The sequence below is a fragment of the Halichoeres trimaculatus genome, unplaced genomic scaffold (genome assembly GCF_033239565.1).
Source record: "Halichoeres trimaculatus isolate MK-OKI-2021-1 unplaced genomic scaffold, fHalTri1.1 fHalTri1_scaffold_6, whole genome shotgun sequence".
Classification (NCBI taxonomy): Eukaryota; Metazoa; Chordata; class Actinopteri; order Labriformes; family Labridae; genus Halichoeres; species Halichoeres trimaculatus.
Window position 1 is genome coordinate 4,763,994 of NW_027437184.1, and position 18,164 is coordinate 4,782,157.

Below are 18,164 nucleotides of genomic sequence, written 5' to 3' on the forward strand. Positions count from 1 at the left end.
AAATGTTCGACTCTGAATCAGCCGATTTAGGAAAATACGAGGTGCTCCTGAACGCATCGAGATGGAAGGTGGGTTTTCTCCTCATTTTGCTCTTTTGGGGAGCGAGAGACGGAGGGAGGGAGGGGGGAAAAGTATTTCCTCTTTTTCCATTTGCATCACACCGTGAGCAAAAAACTCAAGACCAAACTTCAAATGGGGTTGGATTAAAGCGAGCAGACCTGGAAGAGGATGCTGCAAAAACTGCAATGCAAACTGGGCAGACTGGACTCTAATGGACGGAAATAAAAAGGACAGATCAGCCAAAGTTTGACGCAATCCTACACAGGGTAACCAGGAATAGACTGAAGTGTCATCATGGAAGTATTTCCCAAGGAAAAATAGAGATTTGCTCCTTGTGGACGCACAGGTAATCCGAGGAAGTTTGAAACAAGTTGTGTGAACAAAAACACGGTTTGCAGCGGAAGAGAAGAAGCGCATCTCCCCTTCTCTGCAGCTGTGGATTAAACTTTTATCGCTTTGTGATGAATAAAGGGATTTTAGGATTCTCCAGCAGACACTCCCAGTAGACTGGCGGAGTTCAAAGCTTTTATTCTGGATGTTTATTCTGTCGTCGACGTTTCTGGAAATGCACACACACCGAGAAGAGAAAATTAAGGGCCCTTTGCAATGAAATAGATGTGATCGTGGGAATGTTATTTGGGTAAAGTCCTCGGAAACTCTTCAGGGAAGCCCAATGAGTGGCACACAGTCAACACTCACTGACAGGTATGTCAAGAAGCTTCCTCTGTTTTTATGAACTTATGTGTGTATTTATTTATGCTTTTAAAACAACTCAGTTCCAGCTTGACAAAGTTTCTTGATGTGAAACTTTATTTACTTGGTTTGACAACAGAACGACAGCTTGCAGAATCTCGCCAAATTCCATTCTAAAAATTAACACTTTTAACATTTTTGGTTTTTGTAAAGTAGCTACAACTCAAAAAACCCATCATGAGATATTACACCAATTAAGTAAGTATTCTTGTCTATTCGGCATCAAAAAGTTTTGGAAACAACCACAGCTTTCCTTCACATCAACACCTTTTCACTCCACTGTGCGCACTGATTTGCCGCACCGAAATGGGAGAAAATCGCCTCTTTCATGCCCAGAAAACTGGAGTTAAGTTGAATTTTTAAAGTATTTGATCAACTTAATGAATGCCGAATTGTAGAAAAGGCTTCAATAATTACTCTAAGACCCTTAATTATGTTTTACTTTTTGTGTTTATATGTGAATTCCATGGCAGCTTAAAAATCACAAATTTCGTAGATGGGATTCCTGCAAGGTAAACAAAGTGACATAACATGCCAGGTTTTCCCCTGTTAAGTAGTGAAGATGATTGGTCTTGAGTGTTGATGACAAGCCTCTTTTACCCAGCCAACAGGGGGCATTTTTCTGTACTTGTGGCCCCCAAAGGTCACCTGACAGTGGAGGCGCCTGCACCTTTTTCTTGATGCTGAAGTACATGGATTCATCCAAAGGTCGCTTTTTTCCAGATTCCTTCTTGTTTGACTTGGGTAAAGGTAAATTGATTAAAATATCAGTGTTCAAACATGACATTTAGTGTTTAGATCATTATTTTGCTCCTTAAAATCCCTCACAGCAGTCTGTTGTATCTCTGCCTGTTTCTCTAGCTCTGTCACATGATGCTATATGTGATCTTGAGCATCAAAACACAGTTGATCATTATATTTACTTAATACTTCAGAACTACTTTTTTAGACTAGTTTTGGCAATCTGCTTGGGTCTTGGTTGTTACAAACCTGTAAAATCTCTCTATGAGGTGACTTGTTTTCTCAAAAGGTTAATGGTTGACTTTAGGCTTTTCAGATTCCATCCTACTTAAGTCACTTGTGTATTTTTACTCTGAGTAATGACGAGTTTCCTCTGAGGAAGAGCCAAAACAAAGGCACACATGACTGCCTCGGAAAGTCAAACAAAGTCATTTGATTTTCTGACCTTCACCCTGCAGAGAGGAGCGCGCCGTTTATCTGCTCTGCTGCTCTTTTTTACAAGAACAGGCCTCTTTTATGAAGTTTTGATTCTCTCGCTAATGTTTCCATGAAACGGATTCACTTCGAGACTGTACTCTGTTTCAAATCCAAACAGGCTGTGGAAGTGGAAAGCATGACACACTCAGAGGGAAAATCTCTGAAAAGTGAGCTTCACAGATTTATTTTCAGCATTTGCAGCCTTGGTTATACTTAAAACATGGCATAACTACAGTAATTGAGGTGGAGTTTGTTGAGGTTCATCCCTTAATGGCAGCTCTGACCATGTGCAGTCATTTCATCCGGACACCTCTCAGGTTAATACTGCCGCTTTGAGACGAGGGTTTCATCATCGAAAAGCAGAACTTTCTGTGGATTGTGGAGGTCTGTGCTATAAAGAAAGGGTCTTGTTTCCAGGCAACATGAGTGCTGGCTCCAGCAGTGGTTGGGTCACCTCTTGGACGGAGTTCAGGGGTTTCTCAGTGAGAAGAATTCAATGTGAGCAGCCTGCTTGGTGCAACGTTCGTGATTTTTTACTGTCTGCATGTGACAGTCCTCAGCGTGGGACATGTTCTCCTGTTTGCCTCGAGGGAAGAGTAAAACCACAAACCTTTCACAAGTTTCTCAAGGCTTGAGGAGAAAATATCAGCTGTTTAAACAGAGTTTTGGTGGTGTCACCTATTGGTTCCTGGAGAGATGTTTTGAAGCCCAACGATAGTGGTCTGACACTCAAGAACTAACTCTAAACCTCGGTATCATAGAAAATGAATCAAGTATGAAAGGTTATGCTCCTCTATGGTTGCTACAAGTAAAACATTGAGGTATTAAGACCAAATCCATTTTTCTCTACCAGGTTTTACACACAAAAATTGGGCATGTAACAGGCCTCTAATCAGGCTTCCTCGGCTGTCGAATTAAGACAGCACCAAGTCGACTTTTACCAGATGCGTCTCTGGTTCAGCGTGTTGACTCTGTACTCATACGTTGGCTCATACGTCAGACTATGAGGCTGTAAAACCTCAAACCAGTCGACTCCTGGTCTGGCTCCACTCATCATGTCAGGCTGTTGTTGTTGTCAAGCTAAATGCAGTATGGTTTTGACACAGTTTGTTTTATTTTGAAAGTCACTGGATGTTTTTAGGTGGTTTTGGTGCATGACTTCCTGTCCTGATTGATCTGCTTTTTTTCCACAACTTTATTTAAAGTTTGTCACGATAACAAACAAAATTATTTCCCCTACAAATGTAATTTTTTTAACAGTTCCCTACCTGTTTCAACAACACACAAGAGAGAGGGGAAAAAAAGTGATTAAAAGCAAAGGAAAAAAAAAAATTATCAATTCTTATAATACTTATAGTACAGAAAAGAAAATCATCTGACAATTAGGACTATAGAAAATAATGGTACACGAGAAAACCTTTGGAAAAAAAACACAACTTCACAACTCAAAAATTATTGAGTGATAAACACGGACAATTCAGGGAAAAAATAAATAAAGAAGGGTGTGTGGGCAGTCACCACCAAGCTGTCCTTACCGATAACTTGAAATATAATCATTTTACATCTGTTCCAACAGATACCAGATAAAAGGTTGACAGATACAGAACTTGTCCTCAGACCCTTGCAGTGAGAGATGTATTTTTTCTAGCTTCAGGAAGTATAATGTATCTCTGACCCAGTGTTTGACTGAGGGGGCATTGAGGTGTATCCAGCTCGATCTGCTTTTTTGCAAATTTACACATTGCTGTTCTGGCATCTGGCAAAATTTGGAGGCTTGTGTTTCTGCTGCAACCTGCCGGACCATAACCTTGCAGAGCAGATGGACCTGCCTGATTCAGTTTCTGAAATCCTGTAGATCCATCTTGTCAGGCTCCAATGACCAACGATTTCACTCGGCTAAATTCTGGCCAGCCCAATCAGGGAAGAGAGGCGGGAGCTGTGGAAGTGAGGAGCAGAGGTGACGTCAGCAGACTTTTGTACTTATCAACGTTCCTTTGATTCTTAAGTTAACTTTAGAAAAACGGCAGCAGTTGTCTAACACCTTTATCACAGCTGTTTCTCGTGTTCCTGTAGTTGTTCGTCTATTGTTTCTCAGCAGCGGCAAACATAATCTACGTCATACCGTGGCTTGATGTGGATTGGTCTGTGGTGAGTGTGTTGATCAGAACGGTCGTCCAATCACCAGCTGCTGATTTTTTTTAAAGTCCCGCCTCTGAAAACAAATCTGAAGAGCTGCTACCCAGATGGACTAGTGAAATATTTCCGTGGTGGATATATGAAACTGTCCGTATGGCGTGTCAGGTCAGCCAGAGCCGGGACGCAGCCAAAGTGTAACAGGGTCGATCCAGTGAAGGAGAGCATGTGGTGTATTTTGTCTGTATGACAACACTGGCTGCCACTTTGGCCAAAAAGTCCACAGTACAAAGTTACAGGGCAGATTAACTCAGCACTTTTTCACTTTTTCCTCTGGCAAGCAAACTCTTCCTAAACTGATTTATCAGGCTTACCACTCCATGCTCCTCTTCTTAACAGTCATCCATTTAAATAGAGAGTCATGGAAATACTGCACATTTGTTATGTGTATGTCACTAGATTTATCAAAGTCAAGGAAGTAGGGATGGGTACTGAATTAGGTACTTTTATAGGTACTAACCAAATTCTGTCAAAAGTACCTGGTTACTTTTTATTCAGAACATAAAAGGTACCATGTTTAGGTATCTAAAGGCATCCTTGTGACTGTGAGAGAGTGAAAGAGTAGGTGATTTTCTATGCTGGACATGAACACAGCATTACAAGGTTGAATATTGAAGAATAAATAGGTTTAATTGAAAAAAAAAAAATATATTTTATTATTAAAAATTGATATTTTTTAGCACATAAACACATTAAAGTACCGAAAATTGGTACCGTTGAGTCCTAGAACCGATTGCCAGATACTGGGCATCGGTACTGTATCGTTTCCAATCTGAAAGGTACCCATCCCTAAAAGGAAGTTCTTCAAAGTCAGATTTGCAAAGTAAGTTTTCTTCATCAAAAGATAGAAACGGTGAAACCTTGAAAAGATTCAAGATTTAAGATTTATATTCATCTCAAAGCGAGTTAGTGTATGAGCAGGAACAGTTAGGTACGCAGGTGCTGGTTTAAAGAAGAAAATACTTAAGATTATTAAAGGAGCTGTGAGGAGCTTTTATGTGTTTTAGAAAAAGTCTCTCTTCTAGATATATGCCTGATTGTAATCCACACTTTAAAATGAGATTATCAGCACCAACATAGATTATTTCACAATGCTACTTCTTAGCTTCCCTCTCAGGTTGAGCAGGACCAGGTTGATTAACGGCACGTTTAAGTCTCTATGACAACACCACGTCAGCTGACGAAGTTTAGAGGTGAGAAGAGAGATCTGTGTTTTTCTCTCCTGAAAACAATTTCTGTGATTGATTTTGTAGTGATGGTGGACACTGGAGCCTAACTGTCAGACAGAAAAAGGACAAAAGAGCAGAAGAAAGAGAAACAGGAGAGAGATAGAGCATGAGCTAAAGGCTAACACATAAGCTAAACTATTTGTGCTAATGTTGATTCCAGCCCACAGTCAGCAGTTATTCTGCAGTGGTCTGTTCAAACTTGAGTTTATCAAGGGGAAACATCCAAATTTAGAAAAATGAAGCCTTTGTAAAAGTGCTAAAAGTTGCCGTTCATTGAGAATCTTCTTGAGGCGCCCTTTAGCTGTTAGAAAAGAGCTCAAAGCTGATCCTCTCCAGTACAGGCACTACCACCAATTGGCTCCATTTCACCATTATCAACGTGTATTGTGAAAAGTTACGCCTTCACGACAGTGTTCCTGACACTCCAGGCTAGAAGGTGTCACTGCAGTCCTCCTCACAGCACGTTAAAAGAAACTTTGCATCACTTTGCATATGAGTGCATGGGTTGAATTTGAAATTTGCAAACCCAAATAAACACAGCAGCGTTATTTTTGCATCTCTCAGCTTGTTTGTTGTTTTTTAGTTTGGAGGAGCTTCTTGTGAGGCTTCTCTCCTGAGCCACGCTAACTCAGCTTCCCATTTTGTTTTGTACAGTGTGTGTGCAGAATCTGGTCCCAGATCAAACCATGAGAAGTTTTTTCCTCTGTAAATCAGGGACTTTATACTTTCATAGGCATATAAATGTGAATTTGTTGGTCAGGGCTCATGCAGGGGAATCAGGGAAGCTTTAAACACACATTCCCTGACATCCCTGCTGTTTTACCCTTTCCTTCCTGTTTCCGGGTTTGGTTCAACAATGCATCAATGAATATTGTTCACCATGAAGTCTGGAAAACCACTTTTCCTCTTCTCCAGGTGAACTCGACTTCACCTGCTGTTTGTTGTGTCAGAACTCCTACCCTCAGTTTCATGCTGGTGTCAAAGCTCTGCTCCATCTCTGCTCTATTATTAAGCTGGATGCCAACAGGCTGCCTACCTGCTCTTTTTGCTCTTTGTCACACAGTTTTGCTGATGTGTGTGTTTTCCCGCCTGCCGACCTCTCTCGGCCCCCCCCTTCTCTGCCCTCTGACGGGAAATGTGACATCACTGTTGAACAATGTCTGTCGGGCCCACCAGGCCACTGGGCCTTCCTGACAGACTCTGCAGCTGGTGACACATCAAGCTGTAGCTGCCAGACCAGCCCGCTGTCACGCTGCCGTGTACGGTACAAAGGAACGCCGCAGATGATCCATCCAGCAGAACAAAAACCATGATACGTCTGCTCCTGGTGTGTGTCACAGCTTCTAAAGACCATGTGTGCTAAAGTCCTGTCTAAGCAGGGGTGTTGTGATAATTTAGACTTATAAAAAGTTAGAACAAGGGCCTTCAACCTGCAGCTCTGGAGCCTCATGCTGCTCTTTGACTCCTTAGCAGCAGGTTTAAAAATTAAATAAATTTTGTTTTTCTCACTATTGATGATAAAAGACATTGACACTAAAAAAAATCATGGACTAACATTTTGTTAAACTAAATATCACCTCTTGTAATACAGCTTTTAAATTTGTCAAGGATTTTTGGAAATTTCTTTAAAACTTTAGGAATTTTAATTTTTTGACACATTTTTAGATTTAGAAAAAATCCATTTTTTTGAAGATTTTGCAAATTTTTTAATTTTTTTTTTCAATTTCATCTTTGAATTTTTGCAAATTTTTGCAAATTATTTTAATTCCAATTGTTTAAAAATTCACAAATTTTTAAAATTACAATTTTTGATTTGTATTTTGCAAATTTATGGACTTGTGGACATTTTGTAATTTCAAAATTCTTGGAATAATTTGCAAATTTTTGGAATTTTACATTTTTTTTAATTTCTACAAATTTCTGCAAATTATTTTAATTCCAATTTTTAAAAATTTAGCAAATTGTTGAAATTACAATTTTTAATTTATGTTTTGCAAATTTATGAAATTGTGGACTTTTTTAATTTCATAATTCTTGGATTTATTTGCAAATTTTTGAAATTAAAAAAGAAAATCTACAAACGTTTGCAAATTATCTTAATTCCAATTTTTAAAAATTTAGCAAATTGTTGAAATTACAATTTTTAATTTAGGTTTTGCAAATTTAGAAAATTTTGGACATTTTTCATCACAAAGTTCTTGGGATTATTTTAAATTTTTTGCAATTTATTTTAAATTAAGTTTGTTGTTTGTTTTATTTATGTCACAATTTTTTTTAAAAAAAAGGTTTTCTTAGATTTGCAGATTTATTTGAATTTAAAACTAGGACATCATACATTCATCTTTATTCAAACAATAAAACTTTTAGTTCAGACAATTATTTACTAGAATTTTTTAGACTTATTTGACTTTGTTGGGAGATGCAGTAGATTTTGTGGCTCCTGAATGACTTTAATCCAGGTGAGCTGAGGCAGAATGGTTCTTGTGGAAGTAAAAGTTGCAGACCCCCGAGTTGAAAGTTTCAGCCTCATGTTTATTTTGTCACTACCTCCCAAACTTTGTAAACACAGTTGGAGTGCTGACTCATAAAACAGTCTCATTAAAGTCACTCTGGAAAAACTACAAGTCATAAAACTGTCCTTGAAAACTGTACTAATGTATGACTTGTAATTCTTTGAAGCCTTTTCTGTTTATCCAAATGTTTAAATTAATTCCAACTATTTTCAGACCTGAAATGACAAATAATTCAGAAACAGGCGAATAAAATATGAGAAACTAAAACTTGATTTTCTCAACAAACTCCTCTTTGTTACAGCGACATGTTGATGCTTATCAGTTTGTTACGTGGAATAAGTTTCAACACTTTATTACTCATCCTCCAGCCAGCACTGATTAGATCACTCCTGTGAATTCACAAGCTGACATTACATTTTGATGTTTGTGGTGATACGGCCTGGGAGCCAAATGATCTCAGATACAAAAGCACAATGAATCATTGGTGGAGCAAACATGAAAGTATTGATCATGAGGAGCTGATTGTTAACTGAAGACGTCATTGTATGGTACTTAAAGGCACTGTGAGGGACTTTTTGTGTCCTGCTGTGATTTCTTACTGTTGGTCAACTGATAGCTTATAAAAGGGGATGAGACAACCCTGAAATGAGGCAGTGACCAGGTCCAGGTCCAGGTACCCCGCCTCTTCTTCAGTAATGAGATGGACAGTTAATGGATTAAGACCAGACATCTGGTTTACCATGAACCACCCAAAACCAGGTGCCCTGATGTCTGCTCACATGAATAAATAGATGTAGTACTTTAAAAGTCAAACTACTAGCATTTTTCATTACAGTTAAGTAGGGATAAGGCTGCTATATGTAGCGCTATCGGCAGCCCGGTGATCTAGGACATGTCTTACGTTAGTGAATCCTGGTTATGTCCTGCCAGTCATCTCTCAATCAGAGCTAACGTAACCTCACTCTTCATTTTATTGATAGACTCTCAAGTTTGAACAGACCACTGCAGAATAACTGCTGACTGTGGGTTGGAGACAACATTAGCACAAACAGATTAGCCCTTTTAGCCTTTAGCTTGTGCTCTATCTCTCTCCTGTTTCTCTTTCTTCTGCTCTTCTGTCCTTTTTCTGTCTGACCGTTAGGCTCCAGTGTCCACCATCACTACAAAATTAATCACAGAAATCGTTACTTCGTCAGCCGGCGTGTTGTTGTCACAGAGACTTAGATGTGTCCGACCCAATAGGGAAGCTACGAAGTAGCATTTCGAAATAACAAGTAACCTGTAATATTGGTGCTGATTATCTCATTTTAAAGTGTGGATTACAATCAGGCTTATATTTAGGAGTAAAACTTTTTCAAAATCACTTAAAAACTCCTCTAAACCATCAAAACATTGAATCCTTCAATGTCTGCCTTCCCCTTCCTTGGTGTCTTTTTTGCTGAATGGCCTTCGTTGTCATGTTACCGCCCTCTGCTGGTCTTAAAGTGTGTTGCATTTACCTTTATTTTTTTTCTTCTTTTGCACTCCCCCTAATTTTCTTACTCCACCTTAGTTTTTGGCCTATAGTGGAAACACAGACCAACAATTGGCCCCAGGAGCCTTGTAGTTCGTGGGAGTGGTTTATCTTTAACTAAAAGCAGATAGGAGACCAGTCTGCAGGCAGCCAAAAGGGGGTGCCTTAAATTGTTTGGATTCACATCTATTTCAATATTCAAGAAAAAAAAGAAAAGTCAGGATGAAACAAGTCTGTTTGTTTCTTTTCTGATGCTTTGTTTACTTTTGTGTCTGTTCTTTTTTCTTTTTCTTTTTTTTATAAAAAGATTAAAAATGTCTTAAAATGGATCTTAACAATGCTTTCTGAGATAAATCTTTGGATTGGATTTGCATGAATCTACCAAAACACAAACAGTCATTAAAAATAAATGTCATTGTTAAAAAATGTTATTTTTTAAGATCCTACATTTTGCCCTCAAAGTCAAAGGTTACAGTGCACTACATGTGCAGCACTCAGTTTTAATAAGAGTGTATTTCTTCTGATCAGCAAACAACTTTATGTGACTGGTACAAATGAAATTTATTTTGGGATCAAAGAGAGGAATCTGTTATCTCTTTATGGCTCTGCTGCAGGAGTTTTATTACACTGAATAACTTTCGAAATGCTTGGTTTAGATCCTTATTTATCATTTAAACATCCAAAATGGATCCCAGAGTCCACATGGTGTTTTTGCTTCTGACTAAGTGCGTCCTAATCTCCTCTGGAGCTGATTCTTTCTCCGTCCTCATCCCAAAGGAATTGTCTGGTATTTTTGGCATTTGAGGCACAAGTTGATTGCTGCGTGTTTTGCGTCCTGCTTTGATAACTGGGCAGTCGAAGGCGAACGGAGTTAGACCGAGTCGACCTTCAGGCTCCAGTCTCTGCCCGGTGACATTAATACAATAAGTAAATTAATGGCTCCTTTCATCGTGGTGCCAGTTCACTTTTCTCATGAACAAGAACATGTTTCTCTTTCACAGATTGGTGAACTTTTAAACTTGAGGTGCTTCAAAGGTTTTGGACAGACGGTTGGAAAAATGCGAAACAGTCTACTGATAGTCAATATCGATGCAGGTAACTTCATAAGATGTGTTTGAACTTTACTGACCTGTATCGTCTTATAACACCAGAAACATCAACATGGAGGGTGAGATTTCAAAATGATGATTTTATAAGTGGTGATGTTGAATGGAATAAGATAAATTCAGCTCCACATCGGCTGGAATACTGTGCCCTTCCTCTGTACGTAATGTTTCCATGAGATTTATTTGGGTGATCTCAAAGGATCCAAGATGTTTCCTGTTAACCTGGGACATCCATACTTTTTTTTCTGAAGGCCACTTTTAATTTCTGAATTAGACAAACTGCAAAAAACTGAATTCTTTTCAAGTGTTTTTGTCTTATTTTAGGAAAAAAAATGTCTAATTATACTTCAGTTGGCGATTGCTCTAAGACTTCAAGGGAAGCTCAGCTTCCCCTAAAATGTCCACTGTGGAAACTGGACTGAATTGGATAAACGCTGGGCTTTGTCCCGCCCGCGGATGCTCAGCGTCTCTGGGGGTCTATGAGGCAGTGGGCTGGCCTGGACGCTGGGCTTCTGCATGATGATTGGATGATCTGTCTGAGGCCGAATCCCTTTTTGATTGACAGTGAAATGAGCCAGTCAGAGATCTTGAAGTATAACCCTCCACTGGAGCATCTTCTGAGTCTTACAGTCAGTTGTTCTGGACTGATCCAGAGGCCAGCGAGTTTTTCTAAAAACTAGGAGTGTTGTGTTTAAAGATTCTCTCTCTTTTCACCAATAAGCAGCTACAGCTGCAGAGCTTCTCCTCCTGTCACTCACACCTACAGCCTGTCGTGGTCTCACGTAGCAGCTCCAGCTGCTAGCTAGCTGGTATGGTGGGTAGAGTTTACGTTTAAATAAATAAACAAATTTATGATGTAGGCCAGAAAAAAATTAGCTTCCCCTCCTTGACTGACTAGTAGCCGCCACTGCTATACTTAAAATGAGCCACATTCATCTGGTCACTTCAGAAAAATGTCTTGTTTCAAGTTATTTTAAGACAAAAATGAGGTCTGAATTGCCTATAATAATAAAAAAAAAAATCTGCCAATGAAACAAGAAAAATGTGCTAAAAAATTTGATTTAATCTAGAATAATGTCTTAATACAAGTAACTTTTCTCTTGTTCCATTGGCAGATTTTTTATACTTGTTACAAACAATTCAGACTTGATGACTGATGAAATCAAAGCTCACCTGTACCTCAGGTGTATCTTGATCCCAGATGATCAGTGGTCAGTTTTTTGCAGTGTTACGTGCTGCGTAAACATCAGCAAACTCTGCTTCTGACCAAGGAACATGTTCTCCATTAGGGGGCGATGTGGAGAAAATATGTCAGAATGTTGTTGAGTTTCTGTGAATGTACAGAGCTTTAGCTTTATAGATGTAGACCATGAACAGTCTAGATGAAGTTTAGTGAGGTGTTAAGGCTGTCACTTTAACACGTTAATTTGATTTTGATTACACTGAAAATCAACGTGTTATAAAAATTAACACAAGATAAACTCATTCAGTGCCAGCGATTTCCAGATCATCCTGAACAATCTTTCAAGACCCAAATAACATTGTTTTCTCTTACTATGTAAACACCAAAACTACCTAAAAAGAGTGGACTCTTTTATGTCTCTCTTTCTGTTTTTGATCCAAAAAACAGACAAATTGTCCTTTTTTCGATCGCCTTTGTCTGGGGCACTCCTCCCTTTGATCCTCTGCATGATCTCCGTCGTCTTTTCTCAGGATGGCGCCGCTCTTTCTCTCTGAACTACCGCGACACATCCTCAGTTGGAGCCTGAGCTGCCTGAACTTTTCTGACTTGCAGCGTCTCTCTATGTCTCTGTCATCTCACGTCTTCTCCTCATATCCATGCTGAGCTCTCATCCAAAGAGCACACAGCTCTCACCCACATTAGTTTATGAGCAGGATTCTGATTGACAAGCCTCCCTCTGCTTAAAAACACAATTTACTTCTACAGACGCAGTAAACGGTTGTAATCGAATTTGCGGACATTTTAATGTTGGCCAGTTGAAAAAATGTAGATTTACAAATCTTCTCTTCTCCATGTATACATTTGATTAATCATGTACTACAATTTTGTAATGTTCTAGAATTCAGATTCTTTATTTAGAGACTTTAAGCAGATATGTGATTAAAATGCGATTAATCAGATTAATTAATTATGAATCCTGTAATTAATTCGATTTTTGTTTGTTTGTTTTTACAATTGGCAAAAAATGTAAATACACATTTGGAATATTGGAATATGACCCATTTCAGTGCCATAATTAACACATTGTAAGATGAAAGCTGATGACCTTGCCTGACTTTTGACATGCATCTTGTTAAGTATATTTTATGGCGTAGTATTTAACGACTTGGAAAATTGTCAGTGGATTTAGTTTTACTATAGCAAGATGCTTTTTTTTGCTTTTTTATCTTTCTCCATTTACAAAAAAAATCAAGAAATTCCCCCCTTAGGTCCACAATATTTATGAAACCACAGTAACAGAGCCAAACTTCATTTGAATGAAACAACAAATAATGCACACAGATGATGTGTATTACAGAAAAGATAAACTCTATTTCATGGTAAATGATGCATCTTGCAGCCAACAAATTTGTTGCATTGGTAGAAAAAGGACTGGAGGTGTATAAACTTAAATACTGAACATTAAGAAGCAGGGAAGTTGATAAGGGGACCAGGTAATGAACAAATAAACAGTTTTATGTTCAGGCTTCATGGTGCAGTGTTGGAGCCTGTGTTGTGTTGTATGATCTGGGACAGAAAAGGGAGAAACCTCTCTAACTGCTTCATAAATGTGCCTAAAATATCCGAAGCTGAAATTCCTCCCTCTTATCCAGCAGCACTCATTTATCTGCCACCCACTGAGCAGGATGCAATCTGTCCCTGTCTCGCCATGTCTTATCAACTGCTAATCTCCTCTTACCGCAGCAAGGAGGCTCCCTAAGTGGGCCTACCAGTCTCAGACAATAAAAACAGTTATCCACTTCAGTTCGACATAATTTCACCCTGCCGTCTGTAGCTGAGACAGCTCTGTGAGGAGAGATTATTATTTTAATCTATTGTAGCTAACGCAAGCACAACATGTGGAGTCATTTCTGTTCCCTGCGTTGAATAGTTCTGAGTCTGTGTTAAGTTTTCTCTTCACACACTCTGAGCGTAAATTTCCTCAGCCCTGTCTTCTGTCTTCCCTCAAACACACTTGTGCGCCTCCTCCTTCGTTTCTTTCCCAGCCTTCTCCTGCATTCAGGAAACTGGAGCCCGGCCAAAAACCCCTTAGTCTCTGTTTCCGGGAATCTGTCCCACAGAGCCACAGTGTAGTAAGTTGGCTCTGACGTGGGAGCCATTGTTAAAATCCCAGGGCCCCCATTGTCCAAGGGAGGAACAGCCGCACAAACAAAACTCCCTCTTGTGGAACGAGTAGGGGGAGCTGCACCAAGAGGGGAACCTCTGCTATTAATAAAAAACTACCACCATCAGGTCCACCTCCCACGAGGGATCCGTGTTTCAATCAGTTAAACAAATACCTGGAAAGAGGGAGTGCTTAGAGCCTGTTTTAATTTGATTTAAAGTCAGATATCAACATTTTTTCTCTTCACTTTAATAATAACAGCTTGTTTCAGGGAAATACTTCATTCAATAAGAGGGGTTAATTTAACAGAGGCCATGATGTTCAAATCATGATAGCGAACTCCCTGCCTGTAACTTTTTTTTGCGTGTTTACCAAAAGCAACAAAACTAATATATCGTATTGTAATTTTTCGTATTGCTCTTGTCTTAATGGATCGTACTGTGTCATAATAAGTAGGGATGTTCGATACAACTTTTTATGCAGATTGATACCAGTACGAGTACTCCCTCTTGACTACTCACCGATACTGAGTACCAATACTACTGGTACTTTTGATACATAAAATTCCAATTAACGGTGACAAATTATTTTGATCAAAGACAGCACAGTCACTCTGCCATCAAGTCCAAATAAAACACAAACCCTCTCTGAATTTAGTATTTCTTTGATAAATATTTTAAAGAATATATTAAAAGTTCACAATAAAACTAACAACTGTCAGAGTTTAAGTATTTTTTAAGTAAACTAAAGTGCAAAATAAAACAGTTTAACTGTTAACTTTCCCTGGTTCATTCATGTTGTCTGAACAGGATCGATGAACATTTGCCGTGGTGTTAAACCGCAGCAATTAGCAGCAACTAGTGGCGAGGAGAACTCGCTCAACGTAAGATTTTCTATCAGCCCGATACCAATACCTGGTATCGCCCATCCCTAATAATTAAGGATGGGTACCTTTCACATTTGAAACGATACGGTACCAACGCTCGGTACCTGGCAATCAGTACTGGTTCTGAACGATACCAATTTTCTGTACTTTTGTGTGTTTATGTGATAATAAATATGAATTTGTTTAATCTCAAAGTTTTTCAATGTAACATTTTTATTTCACAGTATACAACTTTGCAATGCTGTGTTCATGTTCAGCATGGAAATTCGCCTACTCTTCCACTCTCTCACAGTCACAAGGACGCGTTCAGGTACCTAAACATGGTACCTTTTGATTTTACGTGAATCAGTAATCGGTAATTCAGACAGAACTCGGTTGGTACCTATAAAAGTACCTAATTTACTACCCATCCCTCGTAATGTGTTGGATTGTATAGTGCCATAATGTATCGCATAGTATCTCATTGTTATGTTTTATTTCTATCTCATGGCACTGTAGATCATTTCTCTCTCAGCTCATATTGTATGTTTTTTTTTTGTTGTTGCTGTTTTTCTAATAATTCTTAATTTTCCAAAGTTTTTAAACTTACGAGTTTTGCCCATATAAGGGCATGGATGATTTGCCTGACAGGTGAGCACCCTGTAGCTGTCTGCAAACAGGCAATAGTCCTGCTTCTTTACTTCATCCTACCTACAATGTGGCCTCTGTAGACAATAGGCTCAGAAACTTCATATTAAAAGCAAATGTGTGATGTCATAGAGACTATTCCATTTACCATTCTTTGAGTAAGCTGTATCAAAACTAGTTTGTGTTTTTACACTCATACACACAAACACACACAAATTCCCATCTCTGACTCATACCTCCTTTTACCATTATTTATCTGGATTTTTATGCACCTCCTATATATATATATTATTTCTTTTCTTTCTTACCATAGGATAGAGTTAAGTTATATTTTCCTTGCTGGGTTTTTCTTTTTTTGTCATTAATTTTTTATTTATTATTTTTTATATATTTTTTTATTTATTTATTTATTTTTTTTAATTTTGTTTATTTTGTTTATTTATTTATTTTTACTGTGCTTAAAAGAATTGTAAACACACTGTAAACAAAAAAGAAAAATCAAGGAACTGTAAATATTGTATAGATTGTTGAACTGTACTAAAAAACAAGCTAAAAAAATGTTTGTGTTTTTCAGAAATAATGAAATTAAATTTTAAAGGTATAATCATACAGTATTCTGATGTTTTTTTAACCTGTTTTCTTTCTGTTTCTCCAGGACCCCGAGCATCCTCAATAAGGACCCCACAGACAAGAAACCCAAGAACGAGAAATGCTCCGTCTCCCTCAAACATGAGTTTGACCCCACAGGTAATAATTTCTCTTATCTGATTTTGGGGATATATTTTCCCTCTTTTTGGTCTGGTTTGTTTCTTTCATTTACTTTGTCATATGTTCTTCTGGAGGAGAAGACTGGTGACCAGTTTATTGTAAATGCTGAGCAAATCTCTAAGATATCTTATCTCTATCATATCTCTTGGTTTTGGTCTTTTTTATTTTTCATATCTTTTTTTAATTTAGCTGACTAAAAGCAATTATCTAATCAAGAAAGGACAAGACAAATCACTCATTAATGGAGGGAAAGTGCCCCACATAGCTTATCAGATTTACAGCTTAGAGCTCAATGAGCCACTGAGTTAAAACACTTTCAGTTGTAAGACCTGATCCAGCTCCTATGCCCTCTTGAATGGAGCATTAAAGTTTGTCATTTCACCCCACACTTCCTCAACATTTCCTGATTCAAACTGTGAAATAGCTTTAACACAGAGGCCGGCGTACAGGAGTGGAGGACAGAGAGGGTGTGGGTTTATTCAGCACTCGGGAACAAGTTGTTAAGTTGGTTGTCTGGGTTGCAGAGTTGACATTAATCCTTCCTGCCCTTTTCCTCACCCTTTGAGGCTCCTTCATGGAGGCCAGAAGACAACCAATTATCCACTCAGGAGAAGGAAAAGGGAAACCAGACTGAGGCAGATTATCAGACTATGAACTTCCACAGGGACTACACAAAGAAAGTGATAGACCGAATGGTTGTTGTAGTTTTAACTTTTGTATGCACTTGAAGCAGTGTCTTAACTGTTGCACGTCGTATCAGATGAGAAGATGTTTTCAGATGTCTTGCTGCTGAGTATTCTATTTGTTCCAAAGCGAGCAGGCTTCTATTTAAAAACCTTTTCCGTTTCAGTCTCCTGATTTGTCACTTCCTGTGTGCACAATGTTTCCCACGAGCGACTTCGACCAGCGCTCTGCACAAGATTATCTTCCAGGCAAAAAGTGAAACAAAATGAGTCCAATCTTCCTCTTTTAGTAACATTTTGAGTGACTCAGAACAAATGTTTTCTAATGAGAGCTTGAATACTGTTTTTGATTTATAAAACATGATTTCTCTGGAGCCATAACACCACTTCAGAGACATCTGACCATGAAGTTGGATCAAACGAGTGTTTCCAGTTTGATTTCACTGTTACCCTTTGACGTTATGAAGGAAATAATGCGTTTGTTTGTTTGTTTGTCTGTGACAGGTCTTGTCCAGCGGTGTGTGATCATCCAGAGAGATGAAAATGGCTTCGGACTGACTGTAAGTGGAGACAACCCTGTGTTTGTGCAGCTGGTTAAAGAAGGTAACACACACACACTTGCACACACACACACACACACACACACACATACAAACACTCTTGAGCTTGTCTTCCTGTACTTGAAAGGAGCTCCTTGACATAATGCATGTTCTGGCTCCGGTGTTAACAGTTACAACTACCAGAGACCCGATCCTAATCCAGATCTAAACTGACGACTAAAAATAATTTTTAAAAAGCCTTTTGTCTGATGAGAGCCGGCCAAAACGTCAAGACATAGATATCCTCTGAACAAAGATATAAACTACACTAGCAAAATGTCTTCATTAACCACAAGTGGTGGCCAAAACCATTGGGAGACTCTTTATATTTCAATTAATCTTTATTTCGTTTGTGTAGTTGACATCTTGTGCTGCGGCCACACTGGACGTGAATTCGCAAATTTAAACGCCTGTAATGCACCGCGTGAACACCCGAGTCTGGACGCTGGGCTATTCTGACAAGCTGAGGGGCTGACACGCATCACTGTGCAGGCGGAGTAGAGAGCTTGTTCATTTAAAGACAGAAAGCCCAAAAGAGCAACTGACAAACAATGAGCCGTGGTTTAAAAAGCATGACAGGAGAGTGTGTGAAAGCTTTGGAGATCACAATCAAGGCCTGCTGCCTCTCCCTGGTAATCCACCTCCACTGGCCCTGCCTGGCTGTTCCCT

The 18,164-nt window shown here is 38.8% G+C and overlaps 1 protein-coding gene across 1 annotated transcript in view; it reads left to right on the top strand.

Annotated features, from left to right (window-relative positions):
* The first annotated feature begins 117 nt into the window (after positions 1 to 117).
* arhgef12b (Rho guanine nucleotide exchange factor (GEF) 12b) overlaps positions 118 to 18,164 on the top strand; it is a 47,584-nt gene continuing 29,537 nt past the window's right edge. The window contains exons 1-3 of the mRNA XM_074672692.1: positions 118 to 765; positions 16,101 to 16,192; positions 17,401 to 17,499. Of these exons, the coding sequence (XP_074528793.1) occupies positions 734 to 765; positions 16,101 to 16,192; positions 17,401 to 17,499 (223 nt within the window). The 5' untranslated portion in view covers positions 118 to 733. The remainder of the gene's footprint in view (positions 766 to 16,100; positions 16,193 to 17,400; positions 17,500 to 18,164) is intronic.